The sequence below is a fragment of the Leuciscus leuciscus genome, assembly GCF_965113295.1.
Source record: "Leuciscus leuciscus genome assembly, chromosome: 3".
Lineage (NCBI taxonomy): Eukaryota > Metazoa > Chordata > Actinopteri > Cypriniformes > Leuciscidae > Leuciscus > Leuciscus leuciscus.
The window spans coordinates 17,628,552-17,653,364 of record NC_138727.1 but is presented as its reverse complement, the minus strand read 5'-3'; the positions used below and the strand labels follow the sequence as shown (position 1 = coordinate 17,653,364).

Below are 24,813 nucleotides of genomic sequence, written 5' to 3'. Positions count from 1 at the left end.
TGGTATTTCGACAGAAATGTTCTCACTAATTCATACTAAATATGTTAGGGAACTGAAAGAATCTACCTTTTTTGACAGTTTAACCCACTATTTCTCATAATAAAAACAGTATTGTTTTTAAAATAATATTTACATATTTGATCAATTTAATGTTCTGCAGTCAATGCACAGAAAATACCAAAAATCTAATAATTACAATAATAAAGCAAACTAAACAAATAAGCAAGAGAATGTTGACAGTCACGCACTTACAGTGCAAGTCTAAGGGGCAAACAGTGTTTCTCCATAGACTTTCATTGTAAGTGGATTTTGTCAACACTTTTTTTTTGTTTGTTTGAGTTAGTTTAACCATTTCAAGTTGAATTTGTCGGGTTTCTTTTTTTTTTTTTTTTATGTAATAAATACACCTGTGGCTATTATGGTCTTACTACAAATAAATTGTGGATACTATTCTGGAATTATGGCCCAGATTTTTAAGGGGAGTATCTCACCATATTGTTTTATCATCGCTTAGTTTAGTTTAGGTCAGTTCCTCCATAGACTAGTCATCTGCTCTGTTGCTTTGTAGGAAACTAAATGTAATTTTTCCTATTTTTGCTTCTTGTTCACCAACAGGGGATTTCGATTTTTTTATTGAAGTATTCCTTGATGCGCCGTATGTGGAAACGCCACATTTGTAGTGTTTGTTTCAATGCAACGGTTATTTTTACACGTGCTGCCTGCCGTCAATCTAGTGTAACTGAACCCCACCCAAACTCATATTTTATTCCAGGTTGTCCGAGCTGAACAGTGCAGTCCTCCCATACACCCCCAGCCCCCCCAAACACCCCCGTGGACTTTTCCCCGGGTCTCTTTGGGGAACAGTAGAAATAATTCCTATTGTCTTTCATTATAATTCCAGACTGAGAGATATCGTTTTTAATAATGGCAGCTTTGTTTCCTAATCTAATTTGTGTAGCTATATTTAATGTCTGTGTGTGTGTGTGTGTCTTTGGTTCCCACCTGTTTTATATCCATCCTATATTGTTTCCACCTTTCCTGAAGTCCAATGATGGCTACAGGCAGAAAAGAAAAAAAAAACAAATTAGAATCTTAAAGCGCTATTATTTAATTACCCCAATGGCTATGGATTTGCTGTGTGTGTGTGTGTGACTGAAGAGGGCGATAGAAAGGGCAGGATTATTCTGCTTTTTCAATTTACAGAAGCCCCACTGCCCACACACCCCCTAACACCCCAGACCCATAACATACACACAAACACACACACACTTCATCAGCACCCCCACCCAACCGCTGGAAGATAAAACAGCATTATGGTAAATTCCACTTAATGACAAATTTTTAATTTGCTGAACACGGCTGTCTCCCGCATCCCTTGTGTGTGCCTGTGTGTGCGCGTTCACGTTTTAGTGAGTGAGTGAATGAAAGGGAGGCCTAATTACAGTGTGGGTTGGATGGGAGGAAGAAAAGCCCTCCTCTCCTTCTATCACAGCGATAAGGGAAAGGGAATGTAGCCGATTAATGATGGTGTTTATCTCTTTTCATATAATAACAATCATGAAAAGTCGATCTGCCCCTCAGCTTGATAGAAAAACACTCCCAGAGGAGAATTTTCATCAGAATGAAATTGAAGTCGCAAGCTAGTGGTTTTATTAAGTATTTCATTTTTTCCTTCTCGCGTATTTGTGCGTATGTGGATTCGAAAGGAAAACTAAAGGTTTGGAATATTAAGTCTGCTTGTTGTGTTTGTGATAGGCATGTTTCCAGGGTCAATATCAATTAAAAACGTTCTTTAAAACACACTGCAAACTGTGGAGACTCGACAGGGAGAGTCTTTTGGACTCATATAGGATACATTCATGCAGAGCATATAGTGGTGCACTGATCAAGAAATTTAAGGCTGATACTGCTATTTTGAGAAGCTAGCCAATATTATAAAGCTTAAGTCAGCTGATTGTGATCCGAATATATATTTTTTTTTACCATGCTTTTGCAAACATCAAACCATTTGCTCCAGGAAAATGCACCACACTGTAAAATTACAGACCTTTTACGTTTGAAATACATGTCTTGGAATATATATAGAACATTGTGACACTAGAAAACAAGTAATGACAAGTTCAGCATCTAAATACTATCAATATCAATACTATAGTATTTATAACTTGTTTGCCCTCTTTAGGATTTTATTCAGGTTTGAGTAACATGAGACAATCCCTAATAAATAAGCATAGTGTCTCAGCCCTGTTATCATTTGTATGACAGGGCAAGCTGTAGGCATATTTCTCTGGTGGGCTTTTAAAGCAGGTTTGTCACAGACTAGCGCTGTGACGAGTGACTGAGCGAGACTACATGTGCGCACAAGCTGTTTCTATCAGTGCGAGTGCAGTCTGACTGCCAGTGCACGTTACATCAAGTATTTGTAATTTGCATCATTATTTGTTGTTAAATTCATTTTTACATGTCTTTTATTGGATTCAGACTAATGATTTTATCTTGAAAATGGATGTTAAATTAAGAGTTCATACACATTTTATATACCGATATATACAACTGGCATTAAAAATCTTGTAGTTGTTTAGAGTGCATAACAATTCTGTGCATTAAGTTGACTATTGTTTATTTATTTGGATCGCCCTTTAGCTATGTCCAAGAGCACCGCTAGTCTTCCTGGGGTCCACACAACACTTAATAACATACATTATTTATTATCACACACAAAAACATTAAAAATACTCTCAATAACAAACCAGGGTCCAAAAACAATACACTTAGCATATATTCAACATTATAACCATCTGTGAATGTAAAATAAAAAATAAAAATAAAACAGAAACAAAACAAATGTCTAACCAACACCAGATCTAACACTTATAATGCATCCAACCAACTTCTATGCATAACCTACTATAAATATGAAAATCCAAGGTGTGCCTTTAAAAGTGTGCCTTTACCTGCCTTTTAAAATAATTATGTTTAATAAGTTGGTGTGGTATAGTAAGTATAATAAAGTTTGTGGTGATTTTGTGTAATATTTAGAAGCTTGATAACCTCTGGTAACTGTAAACTTTTGTTTGCATGATCATGACGAATAGCTTTTTTTATATTATACTTATTATACCACATTAACTTATTAAACTTACTCCAATGATTTTAATTATAATTATAAATAAATAAAATTAAAAACACAAAATTCTGAAGTTTCTGAAGCTGATATCTTTGTGTTAGGAATAGACCAAAACAGGAAAAACTTTTTTATTTACCGAAAATATTGTGTTATTAATAACGTAAATGAGATTTTAGAGCTATGATGTGGAATATGGTTAAGTTGGGAAAATAGATGTTAAGATTTCTGTTTTAGTCCATTTTGGAGTTTGGCAAGCGTCTGGTCACTGTTCTAAAAAGAGCAGCTTCAGCATTCTTCAGAATTATTATTTTTATGTTCCATGGAGGATTGGGAAGTCATACGAGTTTGGAACGACATAAGGGTGAGGAAATAATGGCAGAATTAAATTTGGTGAACTGGATGAACTGTATTTGTATTTTTTTTTATGGTTGAAGGCTTTGTTTTTGTTTTTTCATTAACTTGACATCAGATTACCAAGTACAAAGAGTCGTGTTGAGTGTGTGCGTGTGCTTTTCTCAATCCCATGTGACTCTCTTACCTTATCTCCTGTCACTTACCCGTCTGCCACTCTGATTGGAGCGTATGGTTGCCGTGTGGTTGCCATGCTGTTGCCATACCGCGCCCCGCTGGGCAGTAATTGGGCCCCCTCTGGGTTGCAAGAGGCAACGGCACGTTGACAGACAGGTTTGGCCACCTGCCCCACCTCCCCCCTTAAATGAGAAGTCAGGAATGCCAGGAGCGTGGCAGCACGTACTGTGTGCCATGCCGAATGGTGGGTAGGGGCACCGATTTGGCCACATGCCACAGTGTCATTTTGTACCTGCAGAGTTGGTGTAATATGAGCTGATAGTCAGATTGTTTGGCAGACTTGGGGGTATTCTTACTGTACATCTTCATTATCATGCGTTTGCCTGGCTGTCCAAATGAGGACTTCAATTGTTTTCACATACTTTTGTCCTAATCGGTTAAAATCGTGGTTTGGTGGGGGCACAGGGAAGTCCATGGGCCTTCAGGGCCTCTGGTGCCAGGCCTGACTGTTCGTAGCGATGGTTCATCTGGAAAACTAAAAACAAACCGTATAGTTTTATGATCTTTTAAAGATCTGTATGAGGAATTTGTATGGAGGTTTTTCAAAAATGCTGAAGATCTAAGTAAACGCAAACCCAAATTTTAGAATCTTGCCAATTCTGTCATTATTCATAGTTATTTATCTATTAATCCTTCCACAAATTAACCCTCTTGTTGTTCCAAACATCTTTGCTGATTTAAAATAAAAGTGGTCATACAGACTTATTCCAGCATATTCCAAGTCATCATGGGTGAAAAATGATTTAAAGTTGTATTGGTGACATTAATAATTCGTTACATTTATATAGCGCTTTTTCTGAGACCTCAAAGCGGTTTACATAGATGGGGGAATCTCCTCAACCACCACCAATGTGCAGCATCCACTTGGATGATGCGACGGCAGCCATATTGCGCCAGAACGCCTACCACACACCAGCTTACTGGTGGAGAGGAGACAGTGATGAAGCCAATCAGTATATGGCAGCCATTCTCAAACTGTGGTCCGCGGGCCACTAGTGGTCCGTGAGGGTACTGCAGGTGGTCCGTGGAAAGGCTAAATAAAATATAAAATAATATTTTTTTTACCTTCATTTTACCAGGAAATTCCCATAAAAAAGAAAAGTAAAAAGAATATGTAGGCCTATATTGATATAACATTTTAATTAAATTGTCAAGTTATTGTGTGATTACTAAAATAGCCTAGTGGTGTTCGGCCGTGACATTCAAGTTCAGTGCCGTTAGAACCACAACATTGGTTCGGTGGATAGCAACAGGTTCTCTGAAGAGAAAAGGGCAGAGGCAAATATGTTCTTCTCATTATCACATCACACGCATAGCCTTTAATGGTGCGTTCACAACGGACGAAATTTCGCTTCAAACTTTTGTTTTTACGCGCGTCAATTTAGCTCTTGACGCGCGAATTGATACAAAGTGGTCAAGCGTATCAGACGCGGCAGGCGCGAATTTCACATAATACCTTTTTGAATTTGACGCGCTATTCGCATCCGGTGTGTGAACGCACAGTTAGGCATAGGCAGTTTATATGAAACGAAATGTTTATAAATGGAATGAATAAGGCCTGTTATTATTTAATTTCCAGTTAGTTTCTTGATCTCGCGTTTCTGAAATGTTTTGCAGATGTGCTGTTAAGTGGTCTGCTGTTGCAGACTTGTAAAACTCTGAAGATTAATAATAATAATCCCCTAAAATCGCCAAAGGTTTTGAAATGTTGACTATATTCCAGTGTTCTTATTACTGTATAGATTTCATACTACATTGCTATGGAAATAAGCCTGTTGTTCAAATGAACCTGATTATGCCCTGGGCGCTTGAGTAGCCTAAATAAATAAATTAAATATGTGGCAGCCGTTGTGTGCAGTAAACTTTCCTTTAACAAGCCTGTGATGTGATGACCAGTTATAGTTTTAGTGCTAGTAAGCCTATTTAGAGGTGCAGATTAATTCAGGTAGGACTGTGTGTAGACATATTTTATTATGTGTATTATGAGGTGGTCCGCGAAAATTCTTGATTACAAATAGTGGTCCACACACTCAAAAAGTTTGAGAACCCCTGGTATATGGGGATGATTAGGAGGCCATGATGGACAGAGGCCAAGGGGCAAATTTGGCCAGGATGCCGGGGTTACACCCCTACTCTTTTTCGAAGGACATCCTGGGATTTTTAATGACAACAGAGAGTCAGGACCTCGGTTTAACGTCTCATCCGAAGAACATTACAGCCTTTCGTCACTCTCGTCAACATGCCTCTCTCTGTAGACGTGCTCGAATGCCAACTGTGTCATTCTCATAACCAGTTCAAACACTATAAACACCTTTTATACAGACCTCTCATTAGCCAGCTGTACATACCCGTAAATCTGCGTTATTCAGAGAAACCTCGCAGCTGAAGCTATAACGCAGCTTTTCTGTCTTTCACTGTAAACGATGAAATTATTTATAAATTTTATTGTATAATTTTATATAGAAATAATATAATTATAGTCGTGTTAAGATTAAATATAACAACTTAACACGGTTATAAGGCTGCACAGAGAAAGTGATTTTTGCTTACGTGTGGTTTCAGTTGTTCCTACATTTTTCGTAAATTTAGAATACATTTTATTTAGAAAGTTTTTAGTGAATCATGATTTGTTCGTGAAAATGTTCATACGCAGATTTCACGCACAAATTTGTGCTGACGCATGCATGAGACCCAATGTTTTCATAGTGTGAAGATTTGCACAATATGAAAAACTTTTTCCACTATAAAGAACCTTTTTTTTCCCCAATGTAAAGCTTCTTTGCTGAACCAAAAGGAGTTCCTAGAACTAAAATCGTTCCTAGTTGGCTAAGCGGCTTCTTCCACCAATAGTTCTAGGAACTATGAAAAGGTTCCTCCAGTGCGAAAGCCCCTATTGATGCCAAAAAATAACTTGTATTTTTAGTTCTTTCACAGTCTTTTTTTGAAAACTCTTGATCACTATGAAAGGTTCTTCTATGGCAAGGGTTGCGTAATGATTCTTTAATATATTCTACATTTGTGTTTCTCTAATAAAATCGCTGCATGAAAGTTTGAAATGACATGAAAGTGAGTAAATATGACAGAATTCAGATTTGGGTGAGCTATCCCTTTTAAAAACAATGATGGCAGCAACAGACTGCAATAAAACTGGTTGTGTGTTCATATTCAGGTGGTTTTTGGTGCTAAAGTTGTGCGTATGTGTGCAATAGAGATATCAGTGTAATCCATGTTGCAGGGCTCCACAGCAGTGCTGCAAACATGAAGACTGAGCATGAAATGAAATGAAATGTGCCACTGTAATCCATAATCGACCTGTAGGCTACATGATGTATTGACCGAGAGGGAGATCTCTCTCTCTATCTCTCTCATTTCATCTCTGTCTCAACATGTCTGTCTCTTTCTGCTTGATTTCATGTCCTGGTCCTCTCTTCCAACATGGTCTGTTTGTGATCCAACCGGATGCTTGAATTAAGTCGAGTGTGAAACGCTAGCGAGTATGTTTGTAAGCACGCGTATCTCCAGTCTCTTGTTCTGAGGTACCCTTGTGTGTGTATTTTGTCTTTGAAGTGTGGCGTTGTTACACACTGTTTGGTTTTCACACTCACATTCACCACTGCTCACCTAACTCACTGTGGTCTGTTCACAGACCATGATGCATTTCACTGCACCACTCATTTGAATTCTGCCTTCCGTCTCCTCTGTCAAGTAGAGTTTAATTGCCCGTGTGGATGTAAATCAGGCATTTCTGGTACAAAGGCAACGTTGTTGAATAAAGAAAGCCAGGAAGGAACATAGAGGATGGAGTTGTGGCTTAGCGGATGGTGCTTGTGTGGGTTATGAGTGTTTGAATCCAGCTCGCAACATTTCTTATTCTCATTCCCCCATTCATTTCCTGTTCTCTCTCTACTATCATTTCCATAAAAATGGCAAAAAAGGCCATAAAAATAATGAAGAGAGTGAAAGGGCTGCGCAGAAGGTATGAAAGCGTTTTGGAGGGATGGATTCCGACAGGAAATGAGAATGAGCAAGGAGATTATATAGCCTAGCTGATGAAGGAAGTGGAGGAAGAGGAGAATGGCAGGCCAGGAAGAGAGAAAGACATGCCTTTGGTCAAGCAGCCACGAACGCTGTGTGTGTGTGTGTGTTTGTGTTTGATCACTCTTTGATTGGATTAAGGTCTGCTCCAGGCAGGGTGAATAGGGACGTAATGCATTTGCTCCGTGGTCCATGTCAAGTATTTGTCAGGGGGTCTGTGAGGGCCACTGACCCCCCATGTCTGCCCTTCTGTGGGGCATCTACCTTTCTCTCTATCGCCAGTCTCGCGTAGCCAGACCTTTGACTAAATGGTTAAAGGTCTGGTCCACATTGCTGCTTATTCTGGCCAAGAAACGCCCACTTAGACAGGGAGAGAAAGCAACCAGCCACAGTTCGTTTTGCGTGCCTTTTAGAGGTGGGTTTATCTGAAATAGATTAAACCAGTGTGGGAAAAAAGTCACTTAAATAATGCTGTGGTAGTCTTTAAGAAGGTTTATATGGAAAAGACAAAACAAATAAAAAATAGCAGAAATGTGGCTATGCATAGATTTTTTTAAAGTATTAAATACAGACCATACGTGCTGTTACATTTCCGGGCAAAATCCACACACTCAGGAATTTCGCATGGGCCGAAAGATTTCCACACACAAATTTCACAGCAGGTTCAAGTCGGTCATGTGGATTTGCTGTGGTGCCCAACATAAAGTTGCTTGTTGAGTTCTGTGAAAGCTGTGCTTCATATATCGCTTCTCTATTGATAAGAGACAACAGACTGCTTTTGATTTTGGGAATCACTGATTTAGTCAATACAAGGCTAAACAAAGATTTTTATTTTATTTTATTTTTTGGGCTGCCCCGGACAGGCCAGTATATCTGCCCTGCCCAACATTTTGACTGGTTTTATCCCAAAAAATTGAGGCAGTTTATTTTTTTATTTTTTTGTGAAACATTTTATATTATATAGTTATATTTTATTTATTAGCTGGAAATTATACTAAACTTGCTCTGAAGGCTATGAATTCAAACAGACAAAAAAGTATTGCATAGTTTGTAAAATATTATTGATTTGTGTCATACTTAGGCTATTGCCAGTCATTTTCAGAATTTTTATAAAACCTCATCTACAATGTTATTCAAAAGTTTGGGGTTGGGATTGTTTTTTTTATGTTTTTGTAAGAAGTCTCGTGCTCATCAAGGCTGTATTTATTTGATCAAAAATACAGTAAAAACAGTAATATTGTGAAATATTATGACAGTTTAAAATATATTTTAAAATGTAATTTATTCCTGTGACTGTAAAGCTGAATTTTCAGCATCATTACTCCAGTCTTCAATGTCACATGATCCTTCAGAAATAATTATAATATGCTGATTTGAAGATCAAAAAAAATTATTTCATTCATTCATGTTGAAAACAGTTGTGCTGCCTAATATTTTTTTGTAGAAACCATGACTTTCAGGATTGGTTGAAAACATTTTTTTGAAATGGGTATTTTTGGTAACAATGTAACAGTCTTTACTGTCACTATTGATCAAATTAATGCATTCTTGTTGAATAGAAGAATGAACCATTTGAACAGTAGTACACGTTAGCCAAATAGGTCAAGTGATGGTTCTATGAGCTATCCCAAAACACTAACACTGATCCTGTGCCATCAGACCATCTATATTGTTGAGCCCTGCTGTAAGAACCAAAAGTAGGGCTGAACATGAGCAACTTCTCCCTTCCCTCTCTCCTTCACTTAAACGTACACCCTCACACACAAAGGTACGTGGGGTCGCCCACACTCGGGCTCCATTGTTATGTATGGCTGTGTTAATCTGACTGCTGGCCTCTCTTCCGCTCTCTTTGTCCCCTCCACCAGCCCAGTGGCAGAAGTCAACAGCACCGCACAAAGGGCCTGCATCCCCCAAAACTGGTTAACGGCGGGGCCTGCTTGAGGCTTTGATCAGCTTTTTCAGGGTTCAGTCCCATGTTCCCCCTCCCTGTGCTGGAGAAGGCTGAATGGTTACACTTGAGGGAGGTTGTTAAGGGAGACGAGTGCGGAGAGAGTTGCTCAGGATTGATACTTGTGTCACTGGTTCAGTAGGGGATGCTATGTGCTGCCTATACAAACACTGGATTCTTTTCAGATTCGTTTTGTGATAAGACAACAGATCTATCCAAATAACTTTAGAAAATTCCTTTTGAAGCAAGTAGTTATTTAGCTAACATGATTTACAGTACACTTACAGGTACAGTCCACCTGCATGTAACCCAAGGTTTAAGTCAGCATGAAATCAAAATTGACCTCCTTTACTTACTTAAAGGATTAGTTCACCCAAAAATGAAAATTCTGTCATCAGTTGCTCACCCTCATGTCGTTCCAAACTCATAAGACTTAAATTCATCTTCAAAACACAAAGAAAGATATTTTTAATGGACCAGATTTCTGTCCAGTGCCCCAAAACCTTCATGTTTCAATAGATTTAATTTAAGCTTTTATTCATGTATGAACATTTATTAACGCACATGCATAGTGCACAAATATGGCAAGAGAGAAGTTCAAAAGATGTCTTAATGGAAGGGCAGATCTGTCAGGTTTTATTAAAAATTTCTTTATTTTTTATTCGAAAAAAAAAAAACAGTGAAAAAAAGCACAGTGTTGCACAATTTTCTGCTACGGCTTTTTTCAATAACTAAAGAGCAAAAACAGACAATATTGTGTCTAAAATGTAACTCACTCAGTTTTAACTTGTCTGTTGAACTGTTGTATAAAATCAATATCATAGTCAGGAAAATTGATTTCTTGCTTGTGTGATGTCACTATCAATGTTATCATCAATATAAAAAACTCATACAGGGATATTTTTTGCCCACATAACTTGAATTATCGGGGCATTCTAACTACATTCTAATAGGCTTTATCACGCAGTGAATGCTTTTGGACTCTCAAGATGCGTTTCTGTTTGCTTTTTGCAAAGTGAGTGACATACTTGAAAATGTCACCTCGCATTTCATTAAAACAACAATTACGATGTTATCGTAGACGATAAATATTGCACACCCCTACCTTCAGCTTCCATATATGGGTCAAAAAGATGCTGGCAGTGTTTCCACTATTGATTGCAAACTGACATCAAGGTCTAACTCCATTATGGTATTGAACACCCAATTTTTAATGATCCAATCAGTTCCGATCAGCCAAAGTCCCACCTTACTTTTTTGTTGTCATTGAATATTCTGCTTCATTTGGAAATATGTCTCATTACAAGTGCCTTGCTCAATGGTGGTAGCCTCAAATTCCTTCAATGCATAGTGCATGCTAATATAGCAAGCTATAAGCAACAAAGTAGACCTAATTGGATACCAATAGTCAGAAGTCTGACTGTGTGAGAATACAATGGTGGTATTTCACACATCAGCCTAAAGAAGTCCATATTATTCCTAGAGAAAATGATCTGTTAGCATTCTTATTCATCTCAAAGGCACTTGGCTGGCTGCCACAAGACACTCTAGAAGTATGCAATTTGAAAAACTGCCATATTTGCTGGCTACCAAGCTAAATGCCATGTGGCTCTAAAGCAGGGGTGTCCAATCCTGCTCCTGGAGGGCCACTGTCCTGCAAAGTTTAGCTCCAGCCCCGACTAAACACACCTGAACCAGCTAATCAAGGTCTACCGTCTTACTAAGCATACTAGAAAATTCCAGGAAGGTGTGTTGAGGCAAGTTGCAGCTAAACTCTGCAGGACAGTGTCTCTTCAACGGTTCGAACACCCCTGCCTAAAGCCACAGGAAAGTGACGTGCCAATACTGATTGGATCACAGAGTTTGAACCTACAACCTGCTCAAATCTTTAAATTATTCATTAGATCATGTCATTAGTTTATGATGAATCATAATCCTCTGTTTCTGCACACATTTAATGAATATTATAAGAAATTCCAATACACCACTGTAAAAAATTATTGTTGTTTTTTTTAAGTTAAGAAAGATTATTGGAATACATTTTACAAAAAAAAAAAAAAAAAAATCACGTTTTCTACTTTGTAATTTCACGTTTCATTCAATGTGTTACTTAAAACTTCTTTGTAATTATTTGTGAAATATTTTTTTGATTTTTTTGTATAAATTAATACTTTTATTCAGCGAGACATTAAATGCATTTACAGTGACAGACATTTAAAATGATAAAAAAAAATCTGCTTTAAATAAAAGGTGTCCTCTTGAACTTTCTTTTTATCAGAGAATCCTGAAAACAAATGCATCACGATGTCCACACAAATATTAGGCAGCACAACTGTTTTCAACATTTATAATATGTTTCATGAGCTTCAAATCAGCATATTAGAATAATTTCTGAAGGATCATGTGAGGCTGAAGACTGAAGAACATTTTGCTTTGCCGTCACAGGAATACATAACATTGTAAATGATATTCAAATAGAAAACAATTATTATTATTTTAAATGTTTTTACTGTATTATGATCAAATAAATGCTGCCTTGGTGAGCATAAGAGACTTCTGTCACAAACATGAAACAAATCTTCATCCACAACATTTTGAATGATAGTTTATATTCACTATGGTATTCTTTGTGGCTTTATGTTTGCTTCAGAACTGGCTAAATGAATTTTCCAATGAGGATCCCATTAACAAGTTTTAGTAGCCGTTTAGTTCAGGACTGTGATTCAGCTGTGAGAGGAAACACTCGAGAGTCCCAGACAGTTTGTGTTTTGAGATACGCCTTCACATGGCCTGTTCCCCACACACAGAGTACTCTTAAACTCAGAATAGTATCTCAGTCTCTTTCTGTCTAATGGGAGCTTGTGTTCATGGTTAATTAGTTTCTCCTACACATCCGTTTTGTTCTCCGTGGACCCAACGATGGTGGCCGAGCGCACGCCAGCTTTCTTCTCTCTCAGACTATTAGTCAGCTGGAATTCATTAAAACACACACACACTGATGAAGTTGCACCCTGCGCGCACACCTCTTATTTTTATTTGTTGGTTCTATGTTAATTAGCATACCTATGAGACGTACAAGTAGCATCTGTCGCTATTCCGCTATTCCCCCCTCCCTTGCTCTACTTTTCATCCCTCCATCTCAGTCTTGCTGTATGGTAAGCGAAAGGTTTTTTGTGATGTTGATTATGGCTTACTCTCTAGCGCCCTCCCTGGTGGTGGTGTAGAATGTGTGTAGATGCCAATTGGAGAAACTCCCCACACTTTTATTTATGTATAAAGCCGATTTGAGGTAAAAACTAGGTGGATTTATGAAAATATTTCCTAATATTCATATGAGAAGCACATTATAGTATCTTTGGTGTGTGTTTGTCATTGTGAATAGGCCTGGCAGGATTACCATAGTGAGGTCCTCCTTTCTCTGGCTTTGTGTGATTGCTGGGCCGTGACTGACGAGGCATTTCCCCCACGTAGACACGGAGGTGTGTGTGTGTGTGTGTGTGTGTGTGTGTGTGTGTGTGTGAGAGAGAGAGAGAGACAGAAGGGGGGCATCAGGATTAAAGGAAATGTTTCCTGTTTATTGTACTTGGGGTCCTCAGGGATGTTTTGGGGGCATTGTTGCGACATGTTGTGCGCGTAGATTTAAAAAGCACACACACACAAGTTAATAAACGTATAAGGTTTATTTTCATAACCATTTTTATTAGTTTGAATAAATGTGCCTCTGAATGTATATTTTTGTCAGTGAAAATTTGTCAGTATAATTTTTCAGTACAGTTAATGTGACATGCTAAACTAGCATCAGTTTTTGTAGCATCAATAGTTTAATGGCCCTTGTCAGCTCTGGTCACTTCCCAGAGATTTGTTTTGTTTATTTTCATTACTTTGTTCTCTACTATGGACTTTTCAGTTGTTGTTGTTTTTTGGTGACTTTATGCATCTATGTACAGGTTTGGCAATGCGTGTGAGGGCCAAATGTCTTCGCTTATACAGTGAAATATTATGACAACTGACTAGTGAGGGTTATGTTTAGGGGTTGGATTAGGCCATAGAAAATATCATTAACCTGATATAACATCAATGGAAGTCTATGCAATGTCCTCACTAATATAGTGAAACAAACGTGTGTGTGTGTGTGTGTGTGTGTGTGTGTCATTTTTAAAGCTGTGTGTGTTGACGTGCAGCTGTGTATTGCTGTAGTAACTGTCTCTCTGTCTCTTGAGAATGATCTTAAAAAAAGGTCAAATTAGGGGAGTGGGCCTCTTGTACTATAGACACACACACACACACACACACACACACACATAATCGCATACAATCTCTTATTGAAGTTTTATTTATTTCCATGTCAATGGCTTGAGTTTGTTTTTCTCATGTACTGATCTCTTTTTTTCCGTAGAACATGGAAATGATGGAGGGAATATACAAACCTGGACTGTATCAGAAAAGGATAAATGGGTAATGTTACATTTTTGTCAAATCTGAAATCGATAAATGGATATTACTGGTATTTTATAACATACTTTTACAGTTACTTTTTAAAACCGAAAATAATTGTTATTTTTAAGGTTATGTCTTTGATAGGAGGTAATTACCATTTTGTGTGTGTGTGTGTGTGTGTAGGCTCAGATCCATAATAAAGGGGTTGGCCTGAGGCGTGTTTCAAACCGCTTCTCAAACCGTTACTACACAGAAAAATCCATCACGTGTCACAACTGCAGAAAGACTGGCCATCTCTCCAAAAACTGCCCCACACCAAAGGTACATCATTATCCACCCTGACTATACTACAGTCAGCTGCCCCTTAGCAAAGGTCCACATTTTCTCATTTCCACTCAAAGAATGTGCTGACACATATAGTACCGGATTAGCCAAGAAACTGTCAGCTATAGAGTTTAGCCACTGTCTCAGAATGCTGCGATTGACCAATCAGAATCAAGTTTTTTAAATTTCAGACAGTTGGAGATAATGTAACTTATAGGTCACGATAAACTCTAGGATGAACAGGCAATTTTAGGTCAAAGTTTTTGTGTGACATGTTAAACATTCACATATTTTGACAATACTGTAAATATAATTGTTTATTTACTGGATTGTCAAAAATAGAAATAAAATTTTAAAATATATTTAAATTGAAAATAGGTATTTTAAATGGTATTATTTCATAATGTCACTGTTTTACTGTATTACTTTATTAAATAAATGCATATCATGCACAAGAATAGTATGTTACCAAATGTCAATGCTATAAAAAATATGCTATAAAATGCTACAAAAAATTCTGAGCATAGGCTTTGAAGATAAAAGGTTGAATAACTCTGGTATAAACTATAACAAGTTGTGAGTTTGGAAAGTATTCTTTTCGATTCATTTAAAATATGAGGAATATCTGTTATTTTTATACTACTATTTTTTTTTTTTTTTTTTTTTGACCATTAATACAATTGAATGTTTTGCACAAAATAGCTGTGGAAACAGCTAGGTGTAAAAAAAAAAAAGGGGGTGTTGTGTGTAGTTAGTTTATTATTATTATTATTACATATCTTTAATGAGATTTACAAAGATTAAAGATAATTCTTTCAAAAAAAAGTTTTCTAGTTTTAATATATTAAGAAAACAATCTTGTATCAACTTAATAGTGTTTTGTAATTTAGGCTCGTGTCACTAAGTATCAGAGTTGTTCTTCCTGTGTGTGTTTATGAGCAGAAGATGCCATGCTGCTCATTATGTGGGCTTCAGGGACACTTACTGAGGACCTGTCCGAACCGTCACTGTTATAACTGCTCGCTGCCCGGCCACACCTATGATAACTGTCTGGAGAAAGCTCGCTGGCACAAATGCTGCCACCGCTGTGGCATGACTGGGCACTTCATTGACGTGAGTAGTTCTATGTGGGTGTGTTTGTTTCGGAGTGTATTGTGTTGCATTGTGTTTTACTTGTTTGTGTGTGTGTGTTTGTGTGTGAGTGAGTGAGTGAGTCTATCTCTTGGGCCATTCTTTCTCTCATTAAGACAGACGCTTCACAGGCTGTGAGTGGGACACACGCTCCACTCGTCACCCCCAACAACAACCCCACTGAGAGAGATAGAAATGGGGGAGGAAGAGATACAAGTGACTTTTAGAAATGGCAGGAGAGATGAAAGAGCAAAAGATATAGCTTGTTAAAACAAAGACTGGAATCGTATTTCATAACTAGGGATGGGTCAGGGTCATTGCAATTAGTGCAGTGGACTAGTTTTTTCTTGCATGCAGATTGCGTTTTGCTTGTTTTTTTTCAGCATCTCACACCATGAGCCTTGAATTTTTACAAAGCCCCTTTATTCTCTTCCTTTTTTTTTTTTACGCAAGAACATTCACTCACCATAAAAGCTTGTTAAGTTTGTTCATCTTCTGTTGTCTTGTGGTTTGGAAACAGTTTTAATATAATTTTGGCATAGTTTTAATTGAAACGGAATTGGTTTCCCCATTCATGCATAACATGACAAACAAACACGTTTAGGATTTGGGTGCAGTTAAACAATCCTGCTGCAAGATATTCTGCAGCATTCTATTAGTCAAAGTTAGAAGTTGTTCTGATTATCTAAACTCCGTTAGTTCTCACATCACATGATCACAATCATAATGCCCAATCATCCCTGTAAGACTTCTAGTTGTTGATGGATCTAGAACAGATAGTAAATATGGAATACAGAGCTTAGTTGATCTTACTGGTTAACTGAACAAACAATTCTTCAGCCGCCAGCGCAACATGACTTTTAATTATGCTTATAATCTATAATTACACCAGTCCCAAAAACTGCTATGTTGCATTTGTTAATGAACTCTGAGAGTTGAAAAATATCAGCCGGTCCATTTACTTTCCAGTTTTGGGCTTGCTGTAACATTGCTCTACATAATGAAGACCACCGGTTTTGATACTTACATATTTATTACATGTTTGGGATATGTACATTTCTATACAGTCTGAACCCAGATTGTTTGCAAGATTTTTATAAAAAAAATAAAATTAAAATATAAAAAAAACGATTTTTATGACTATGTAAGATTGATATAGCCATTATAAAGGCCTTTTCTAAAGTAGACAATTTTTGGAATTTCAATGTTTATGTTCTAAATGTTGAGTTGTTATTTTTTATTTAAACTTTTTTTCACCCTTTTCTCATGTTTGGCGATTTGTAACACTTCTTGAAAATAAAATGACTGATCACTCTGATAACATGTTCCCTTGCAAACACTATTTGTGCCTAATTTGTGCATAGTTTGGCACAAATCTCATTTGGATGTAAAAATATGAATTTGCTTCAAATTGGCTTCAACATTCGATTATACCTCTAAATTTGTGTCTATAAAAATGTCATTTTATCAAAGCTCAGGAAAATCTCAATTGTCATGGTTTAAGACTTCCAATAGGGAATGGGCCATCGCTTTGGGTGCCCTCAAACAAGTCTAAAACAATAGTAGAACTCATCATTATATAAAGATCATGGCAGTATGAAAATGTGTTTTTAATAGCTTTATTGCTGTATAATCTTGTCACAGTGAGCGAGGGAAAGGAAAGCAGATTCTTAAAGATTTTGAACGTTTCCTTCAATACCCTCAGCAGGGTAACCCTCCAGCCTCTGCCCGGCTCTCAGGTGGGGTTAAATGAAAAGCTAACTGTATAAATGAGTCTGGCTGCTGTGCCCTCGGCACTTTCAATTTTCACAGAAATGTAGGAAGCTCGCAGGGCAAATGCGCTAACCACCCTCGCTCAGTGTCTGTTAAGACGACTTGAGCTGTCAACACCGCACCTCTTTCTTCTCCTACTATTATCCTTTCCTTTTCAATTTCTTTTCCCTTTTTTCCGGTTCTATTTTCTTTTTCCTTTCTCCTGTTCTATTGTCTTTTTCCACCTCCTTTTTCCTGGTCTATTTTTTTCTGTTTTCCTGTTCCATTTTGTTTTCCTTTATCCTGTTCCATTCTCTTTTTCTCTGTTCTTTTTTTTCCTTTTTCTTTCATTTTTCTCTTTTCCATTTCCTTTTCATTTTTCCTTTTCATTCTTCTTTTCCACCTTCTCTCATTGTCTTGCCTTTTCTTTCATTTTCCCATCTCCTTTCATGTCCACATCTTCTCATCTTCTCTTGCTTTGCTGGATTTCCTTTGATCTTTATCATCAACACTATCAATCCTTCCATTAACGTCATCCAGTTCATGAATAGTTTCCTAATAGGCCCTAAGAGTTTTCACTCATTTAGCTTCTGCTGTACATTTAATCCAAAGATGACGAAACAAAGCTCGGAAGTGTAGAGCAGAACAAAAACGAACAGAAACAGAGATAAAAAGATGGATTTTGTGTCATAAACATCTGTGTGATTATTTTTTATTTGTGTTTCTGAACCTACGGACTGTCATTTTATATAAACATTGTGTTTTCACACTGGCTTTTTCTGTTCTCAACAGGCCTGCCCAGAAATCTGGAGACAGTTCCACCTTACGGTAAGATTTGTTTCTATGTCTCTCATATAAAATGTGAAGACAACTTGTGTGAACACCTTGAATGCATACAGAATCTGCCTGAGGGAATTCCAGGTGACTGACTGTGTTAAGCGTCTGAATTAAGAAAATGACTGGAGTCCTTTGTGACATAAGTAAAGTCGAAGCATATTTGTGTGCAACAAAACCTTGCATGTATATAAACACACACATTCATCATGAGCTCTATTAGTCCTGATTGTGGCTTGCAGAGAAAAGACTCCCGCTGGTTTTGTCTTTGTGTGAATGTGTATAAATGGTGGACTCCTGATGGTGTGTCTAAGCGGAGGAGAGATCAGCTTTCATTCGCCACAAAGGGCTGCTTTAATAACTAGCTTTGTGTTAAAGTGTATAAAGTTACTTAATACACTGAATTTTTAAATGCAATTTAATATTTGAACGTGACTTTGAGACTCCTTAAAATGACACGATTGGTTTACAGGAGTTTCATTGAGTCGCTGTGTGCATTTCTCAGTATTTGCATCTTTGTGTATGCGTTTTGTCACAGAACAATCTGAAAGTGGTTAATTGGCAAACTCAGTGAGCATTTTCTCCCCAAAGATCCACCAGGGTGAGAAGGCATGTGACAGTCACACACACAGCTAAACGTCAAGGGGCGCGCTGGAACATCTGCACACGCACACACATCCGCGCAGACTCCTGGAATATAGACCTCAGCCTAAGAGAAAAGAGCAGGTTGTTTGTCAATTAAAAGACGTGATAAAGCATGAAATGGGCTGCCAGCATCGCGCTGCGCCGAGCAGTCACTCGACCCGTCACACACACACACAGTCTAATTAGCTAGCCTGCCTAATGAAAAGGCCAGATCGTTAGCGCTAGCCTGGTGCGCTGGGTGGCAGAGTGGAGAGAGAGGAAAAAAAGAAAGGTGGGATGAAAAGAAAATGTTGCCTCTAGGGCTGTTAAAGAGCTGCGTGGAGGGTTAAAAGTCTTAAAAAAATCTTCCTCGCTTTCACCGTTTCTCAGCTTTATGGTTTTGTTCCTTGGTGTCAAAAAAAAAAAAAAAAAGAGTGTTTCCTGAGTTTGTACTGATTGAGCTCGGAGCACAAAGGAAACTGATATTATTATCACTTATAGCATATCATAGTGTCCGACTGTTCTTTCTGCCAAAGTACCGTAGTTTTTACAGTTATTGTTTCTACAGTTAATGTCAGTGGTTAAGTAACATTTAAAATAAAATATAGTTCAGAAATAAAGTAAAATAATTTCCTATCATAAAACCCAAATACACAATTGTCTCATTTGAAATTAGCTTCTGCTTGTTTACGAAATGTGTGTGTGTGTACATATGTGTGCATTTTAAATGCATATATGATGTGCATGAAATGCATACACACACACACGAAAACTTAACATGAATATGAAATGTTTACATTTTTATTATAGTTCATAATTTTTATATTATATTGTATTCAGTCTATTTCATGTTAATAACATAATACATAATTTTAATAATAAATATTATAATAAACATTTTAATATTCAGCCTATGTCATGTTTATAATTATAATTATTCTTGGTAATATTAATGCATTTTAATGTCTTAAGTTGTATTTAGTATTAATTTGCCCTTCTTAAGATTAATTGAGATACTTTTATACTGTGTTGGCACGATTTTGATACACTTTATCTATTGTAAAATAAAAAATCAGATAAGAAACAACAAATAAAAAAATAAAAAGGAAGAAAGACAGAAACAAAGAAAGAAAGTGTTGTTTTACACAGTTTGAAGGAGATTGTTTATCCTTCTGTAGTATAATTGAAATAATTATTGAATTCCAGTGGAAACTAATTTATTTACAGCAAAATGTTAGTTCTGTTTAGGCCAAAAGGCCTTTTGCTGTCACTGTGAATTGCTGTTTGCGTGGACGACATGTGGACTGTTGTCCGAGTCTGAAGGCTTTATAGTGGTGTAAAATAGCGTGAGATGGTTTCCTTCAGGTCCACTTGGTTCTGCTGGGCTGAGTCCATCTGCTTGTGCATTACTTTCATCCTCTGGGTCCTGCCCTGGTTCTGTTTGTTGTGTGTAGGTACTTAAATTGAGTCACCCTCAACAGACGGTCTTTAAGGCCTTTAAACTATCCTGGAGTCTAGAGGGCTCAAAGTTAAATACAGTACAGATACCCCTGTGTGTGTGTGTTTGTGTGTGTTTGTGTGTGTTTGTGTTTGTGTTTGTGTGTGTGTGTGTGTGTGTGTGTGTGTGTGTGTGTGTGTGCGTGTGTGTGTGTGTGTGTGTGTGTGTGTGTGTGTGTCGTGCTTTGGAAGCTCTGGCCTGTCGCCCTATGCTAGGCCCAGTCAGGTGTGAAAAGGCATTCTGTCAGACCAGTCCCTTTGTACTGGGTCTGTTTATACTGTGTGTGTGTGTGTGTGTGTGTGTGTGTGGATGAGGCCTGCACCTGTCTTCACTAACAAACAACCACTCAACTCTACTAAGTTTGCCACAAAACCCAAAGGAGACCGACAGAGAGAAGTGCGAGTGTTCACAGAAGCTATGCAAAGAGTGAAAGTTTTACCAAGCAAATGTGGCATCTGGGACAAATATGCTGTTTGGTGCGATGATACTGTATTTCTATTCACTCTTTTATTCAATCTTATTCAAACTTTACGGCAGCATTATTATATAATATGGTCACAGCCTGTTTTACATCTCTAAGGACATCATTTTCCCCACAAATCAAATCAAATGTCCTTCATTCTCTTTAAAATACCGTTATAAGCGTGTTTTGTACACACGCGCACAACTAGACACATTTTTTTTTGATGGCTAGGTGTATTTAGCAGCGCACAACATAGCTTTTTATCACGGGTCTGAAGGGGGTACGGATTCCAGACCTTTTAAGAGGATATTGGTGAGCAATTACCATTTTTAAAACTCCTTTTTAAAATCCCCCCGTTCCACAAACTGATCAGCCTAGTAATCCTTTACACTGTAATGAAATTTAATTGAACCATTAGTATAAGTGAAATGAATTAGGAACATAGTTTTTGCATTCAAAGTTAACGATTGGCGCCATGCAACTCATTCTTTTAAAGAGAAAGTCAACGGCAATTAATAAAGAAAATATTTTGCTGTCATCAGAGATGATATGAACATTTTCAGGATTTTATTCAGTAATTCTGACACGACACGACCGAGCCAGAAATGGTCTGAAAACCTCATAACGAACATTTATTATTTCTTATTCACTATAAAGGGTATTATGCCGATAGATTGCACATTTAGTTGCACCTTATGCCATCAGGAGATAAAAAGGGCTAGAATCAGCCTGTTCAAATGTTTAAACAGGAAGCAAATACTGTATATAGTTTGTAAATGTACATAGATGTATATGTGTTGGTGTGATAGACATACAGCACCATCTACTGATGTAGATGAGGCACTACAGCAGTGGAACATTGTTCTGGGCTTATGTGCATGATTTGGTGTGATCTAGCCATATTTCAAGGACAAATAATGGCTGTAATATGTCCCCAGAAGATATTTTTTATTAATTAATATGGTATGATATGGCATGCTTTCAAACTTTTCCATGAGATTTTTGCCTGGTATAAAATGGGCGAAACAAATAAACTTGCATCGAAGGAGGGCTAAGTCTAGGGATCACAATATCATAAATGCTTGTAAGTGTCCCCACTGATTGCCAGGTAAACATATATGAATGTGTGTGTGCCATTTGTGTAAATTGTGTGACGACTTCTCTCCTCTGGTGAAGAGGAACACTGTCCATGAGATACAGAGAAGGATCTGACACAGTTTATTTGGAGTATTTGTATCGATTCGACTCCCAAGGGAACAGCTCAGTGGAAATGTCAAAGCACAGCGCTCAGATAAAGCAGTTCTTTCTCACGTTGATGTTGTGCTGCTGAGCTTTTTAAGAGTTCAGGGTAAGAACAGTTTAAATCAATTGAGAAATTCATATGGATGAATATGTGCTTGTGAGCTTGAATTGAGGATTTAGTTTGTTCGATTCTTTTGTTTTTGCAAGAAATCTCTAATATGCTCACGAAGGCTGCATTTATTTGATCAAAAATACTGTAAAACAATAATATTGTGAAATATTATAATATAACTGTTTTCTATTTGAATATATCTTACAATGATATGTATTACTGTGATGGCAAAGCTGAATTTCCAGTGTCACATGATCCTTCAGAAATCATTCTAATACGCAGATTTGCTGCTCATGAAACATTTCCTATTATTATCAAAGTTGAAAACATTTGAGCTGCATAATACTTTTGTGGAAAGGTGAATCTTTTTTTCGTGAAAAGACCTTTGCTGTCTTTACTGTCACTTTTTGGTCAGTTTAATGCATCATTGCTGAATAAAAATATGAATGTGTATATGTGTGAATTGTAATCCAGCGAGATATAACATTTGCTGATAAATGTTATTCATTAATAGTCTCCCTTTTGATCTATCTCTTTCATATTATTATTATTTTTGTATCTTGCTTTTCTGTTGACGATGGACTGTGTGATTCACAAGTGTCATCAATGCTATGTTGTGTGGTGTCGCCACCTGGGGGAGAAACTTCAAAATGCTGCAGTAGACATTTGTTTTGTAGCAGGCAGTATTGTGCTGTTTTCACTTTGTCATATCATTCATTCATCTCGTTCTTGTCTTCTTCCTTGTTCTTCTGACTCGTGTGTTGCGCTCATTGAAACTCATTGAAAGCTAAAGACATGGCATGCTTTCTTTATGAATTAATTATTTAATTCCAGTGGTCAAATTAAGAGCTTTTTTTGCCTTTTATCAAATGGAAAGTGAAAATGCTTCTGGTAATATTGGGAAAAAGAGGGGAGTGGGAATGGGAAAGAGGCAAGAAGATTCAACACCTTCTGATTGTCTATGGTATTTTGATAACATAAATATATGACAATGTCATGATGCAGAAATCTTAATTTAAGATAACTATAAAGTCATCTGTCTTTGACTTTTTGAGTGATATGTGAAATATGAATTAGAATTTTTCCTTGAGCAGTCTGAATTTTTTTGATGCATCATGATATTATGACCTTTTTAGACGCAAACTCCTCAATCACTGATACAAACACAGTGCTTACGCTCCCGTTTACTTTCTTTTTTTTCCCTTCTGTCTCTCTCTTAAACTCTCAAATCCACACACAGTCTCTCACTCCTCCGCTGGTTTGGACGATGGCTTCTGGTTATCAGTTGGAAGGCAGGCACAGAGTGTGTGTGTGGCATTGCATGACAGGCCAGGGGTCGATAGCATTACAAGGCGTGTGTGTATGGCCGCACATCCGTGTAAGTGTGTGTGTGCCTCTTGGCTGCCAGTTTCCTGTGTCTGCATTTGAATTACAAAAGCAAGAGGAGCTGGCATGAAAATAGAAAAAATGTTTATCTGTTAGCCTCTCTCGCCTCTACGTATACACACACACTTCTTACTGAACACAGAGAGACGGGAGAGTATACGGTCTGCAGCTGAGACCAGAAATGGGTCAGAGTGTCCTTCGTAGCATTTCTTTGCATCTTTTCATTTATGGAATATTTTGGCGTGAAACAAACATGAAAAAGAGGATGTTGACAGGTGGGTTGACATAGCATTTGTACACAGGGGTATACGTTTCCAGATAAACCTACATACGGTTAATGTAAATAGCCGAAAAAATTAAGACTAATTGTTCAGTTTACATTTTATGCATTTGGCAGATGCTTTTATCCAAAGCAACTTACATTGCATTTCAGGATACACATTTACTTTCTTATCAGTTCTTGCTTTCCCTGGGAATCGAACCCTTGACCTTGGAGTTGCAAGCGCCAACGCTCTACTGTTCGAGCTACAGGAAAGCTTTAGTTAATGTTAGATGTTAGTTTAAATGTAGAAGAAATGGAAGATTTTGATCTGTTTGTAAATCACATCACAGGAAAGCAGTGTACCTGCATGGAAAACACTGAGCTACTGCAACCCTGTCATGTCAATCATCACTTGTTTTCTGTCCGCTGTGCAGAAGAATCAACAATCAACATTTGAGCATGATGCATCGATTCCTGTGATTGTGGTTATATACATTTAGGTCACCTCTATGCCATATTAAAATATTATGCCAGTGGATATGTACATGCAATGACAAGACCTGACATTTATATAAGCTATTGCAAGTGGTATATTCCAGGTTATTCTGGGGATGTTATTCATGTGCCATGTTGGACATTATTTAATATATTTTATTGGACAATATTGGATATATAGTGGGTATTTAAATATGCATACTCTTTTCCACTATTATTACATTTAGATTTTAGATTGTCTTTGCTAACACTCACTTAAAATATAAAGCTTTAAAAACTCTAACTTCACTGTTAAATGAAAACTTTAGTAAATCTCTAAATATCCCATTTTCGACCTGTACGTTATAATGTTGTAATGCCCAATTTTACTTTTAGCATTTGAAACGATTGATACAAAACCTGAATAGGATTTTAATATCAGCCATTTATCGGTTATTGGTCCACAGATGATCATAATTATTAGCTTGTTGGTATCGACCAGCATTTTTTATATCAGTGCATCCCTAATTATTACACTTAATTTTTTTCCTAAAACACATTAGATTGTGATGTGAA

The 24,813-nt window shown here is 37.3% G+C and overlaps 1 protein-coding gene across 1 annotated transcript in view; it reads left to right on the top strand.

Annotated features, from left to right (window-relative positions):
- zcchc7 (zinc finger, CCHC domain containing 7) overlaps positions 1–24,813 on the top strand; it is a 61,578-nt gene that overhangs the window by 22,482 nt on the left and 14,283 nt on the right. The window contains exons 3-6 of the mRNA XM_082163311.1: positions 14,095–14,153; positions 14,319–14,456; positions 15,402–15,572; positions 18,135–18,170. Of these exons, the coding sequence (XP_082019437.1) occupies positions 14,095–14,153; positions 14,319–14,456; positions 15,402–15,572; positions 18,135–18,170 (404 nt within the window). The remainder of the gene's footprint in view (positions 1–14,094; positions 14,154–14,318; positions 14,457–15,401; positions 15,573–18,134; positions 18,171–24,813) is intronic.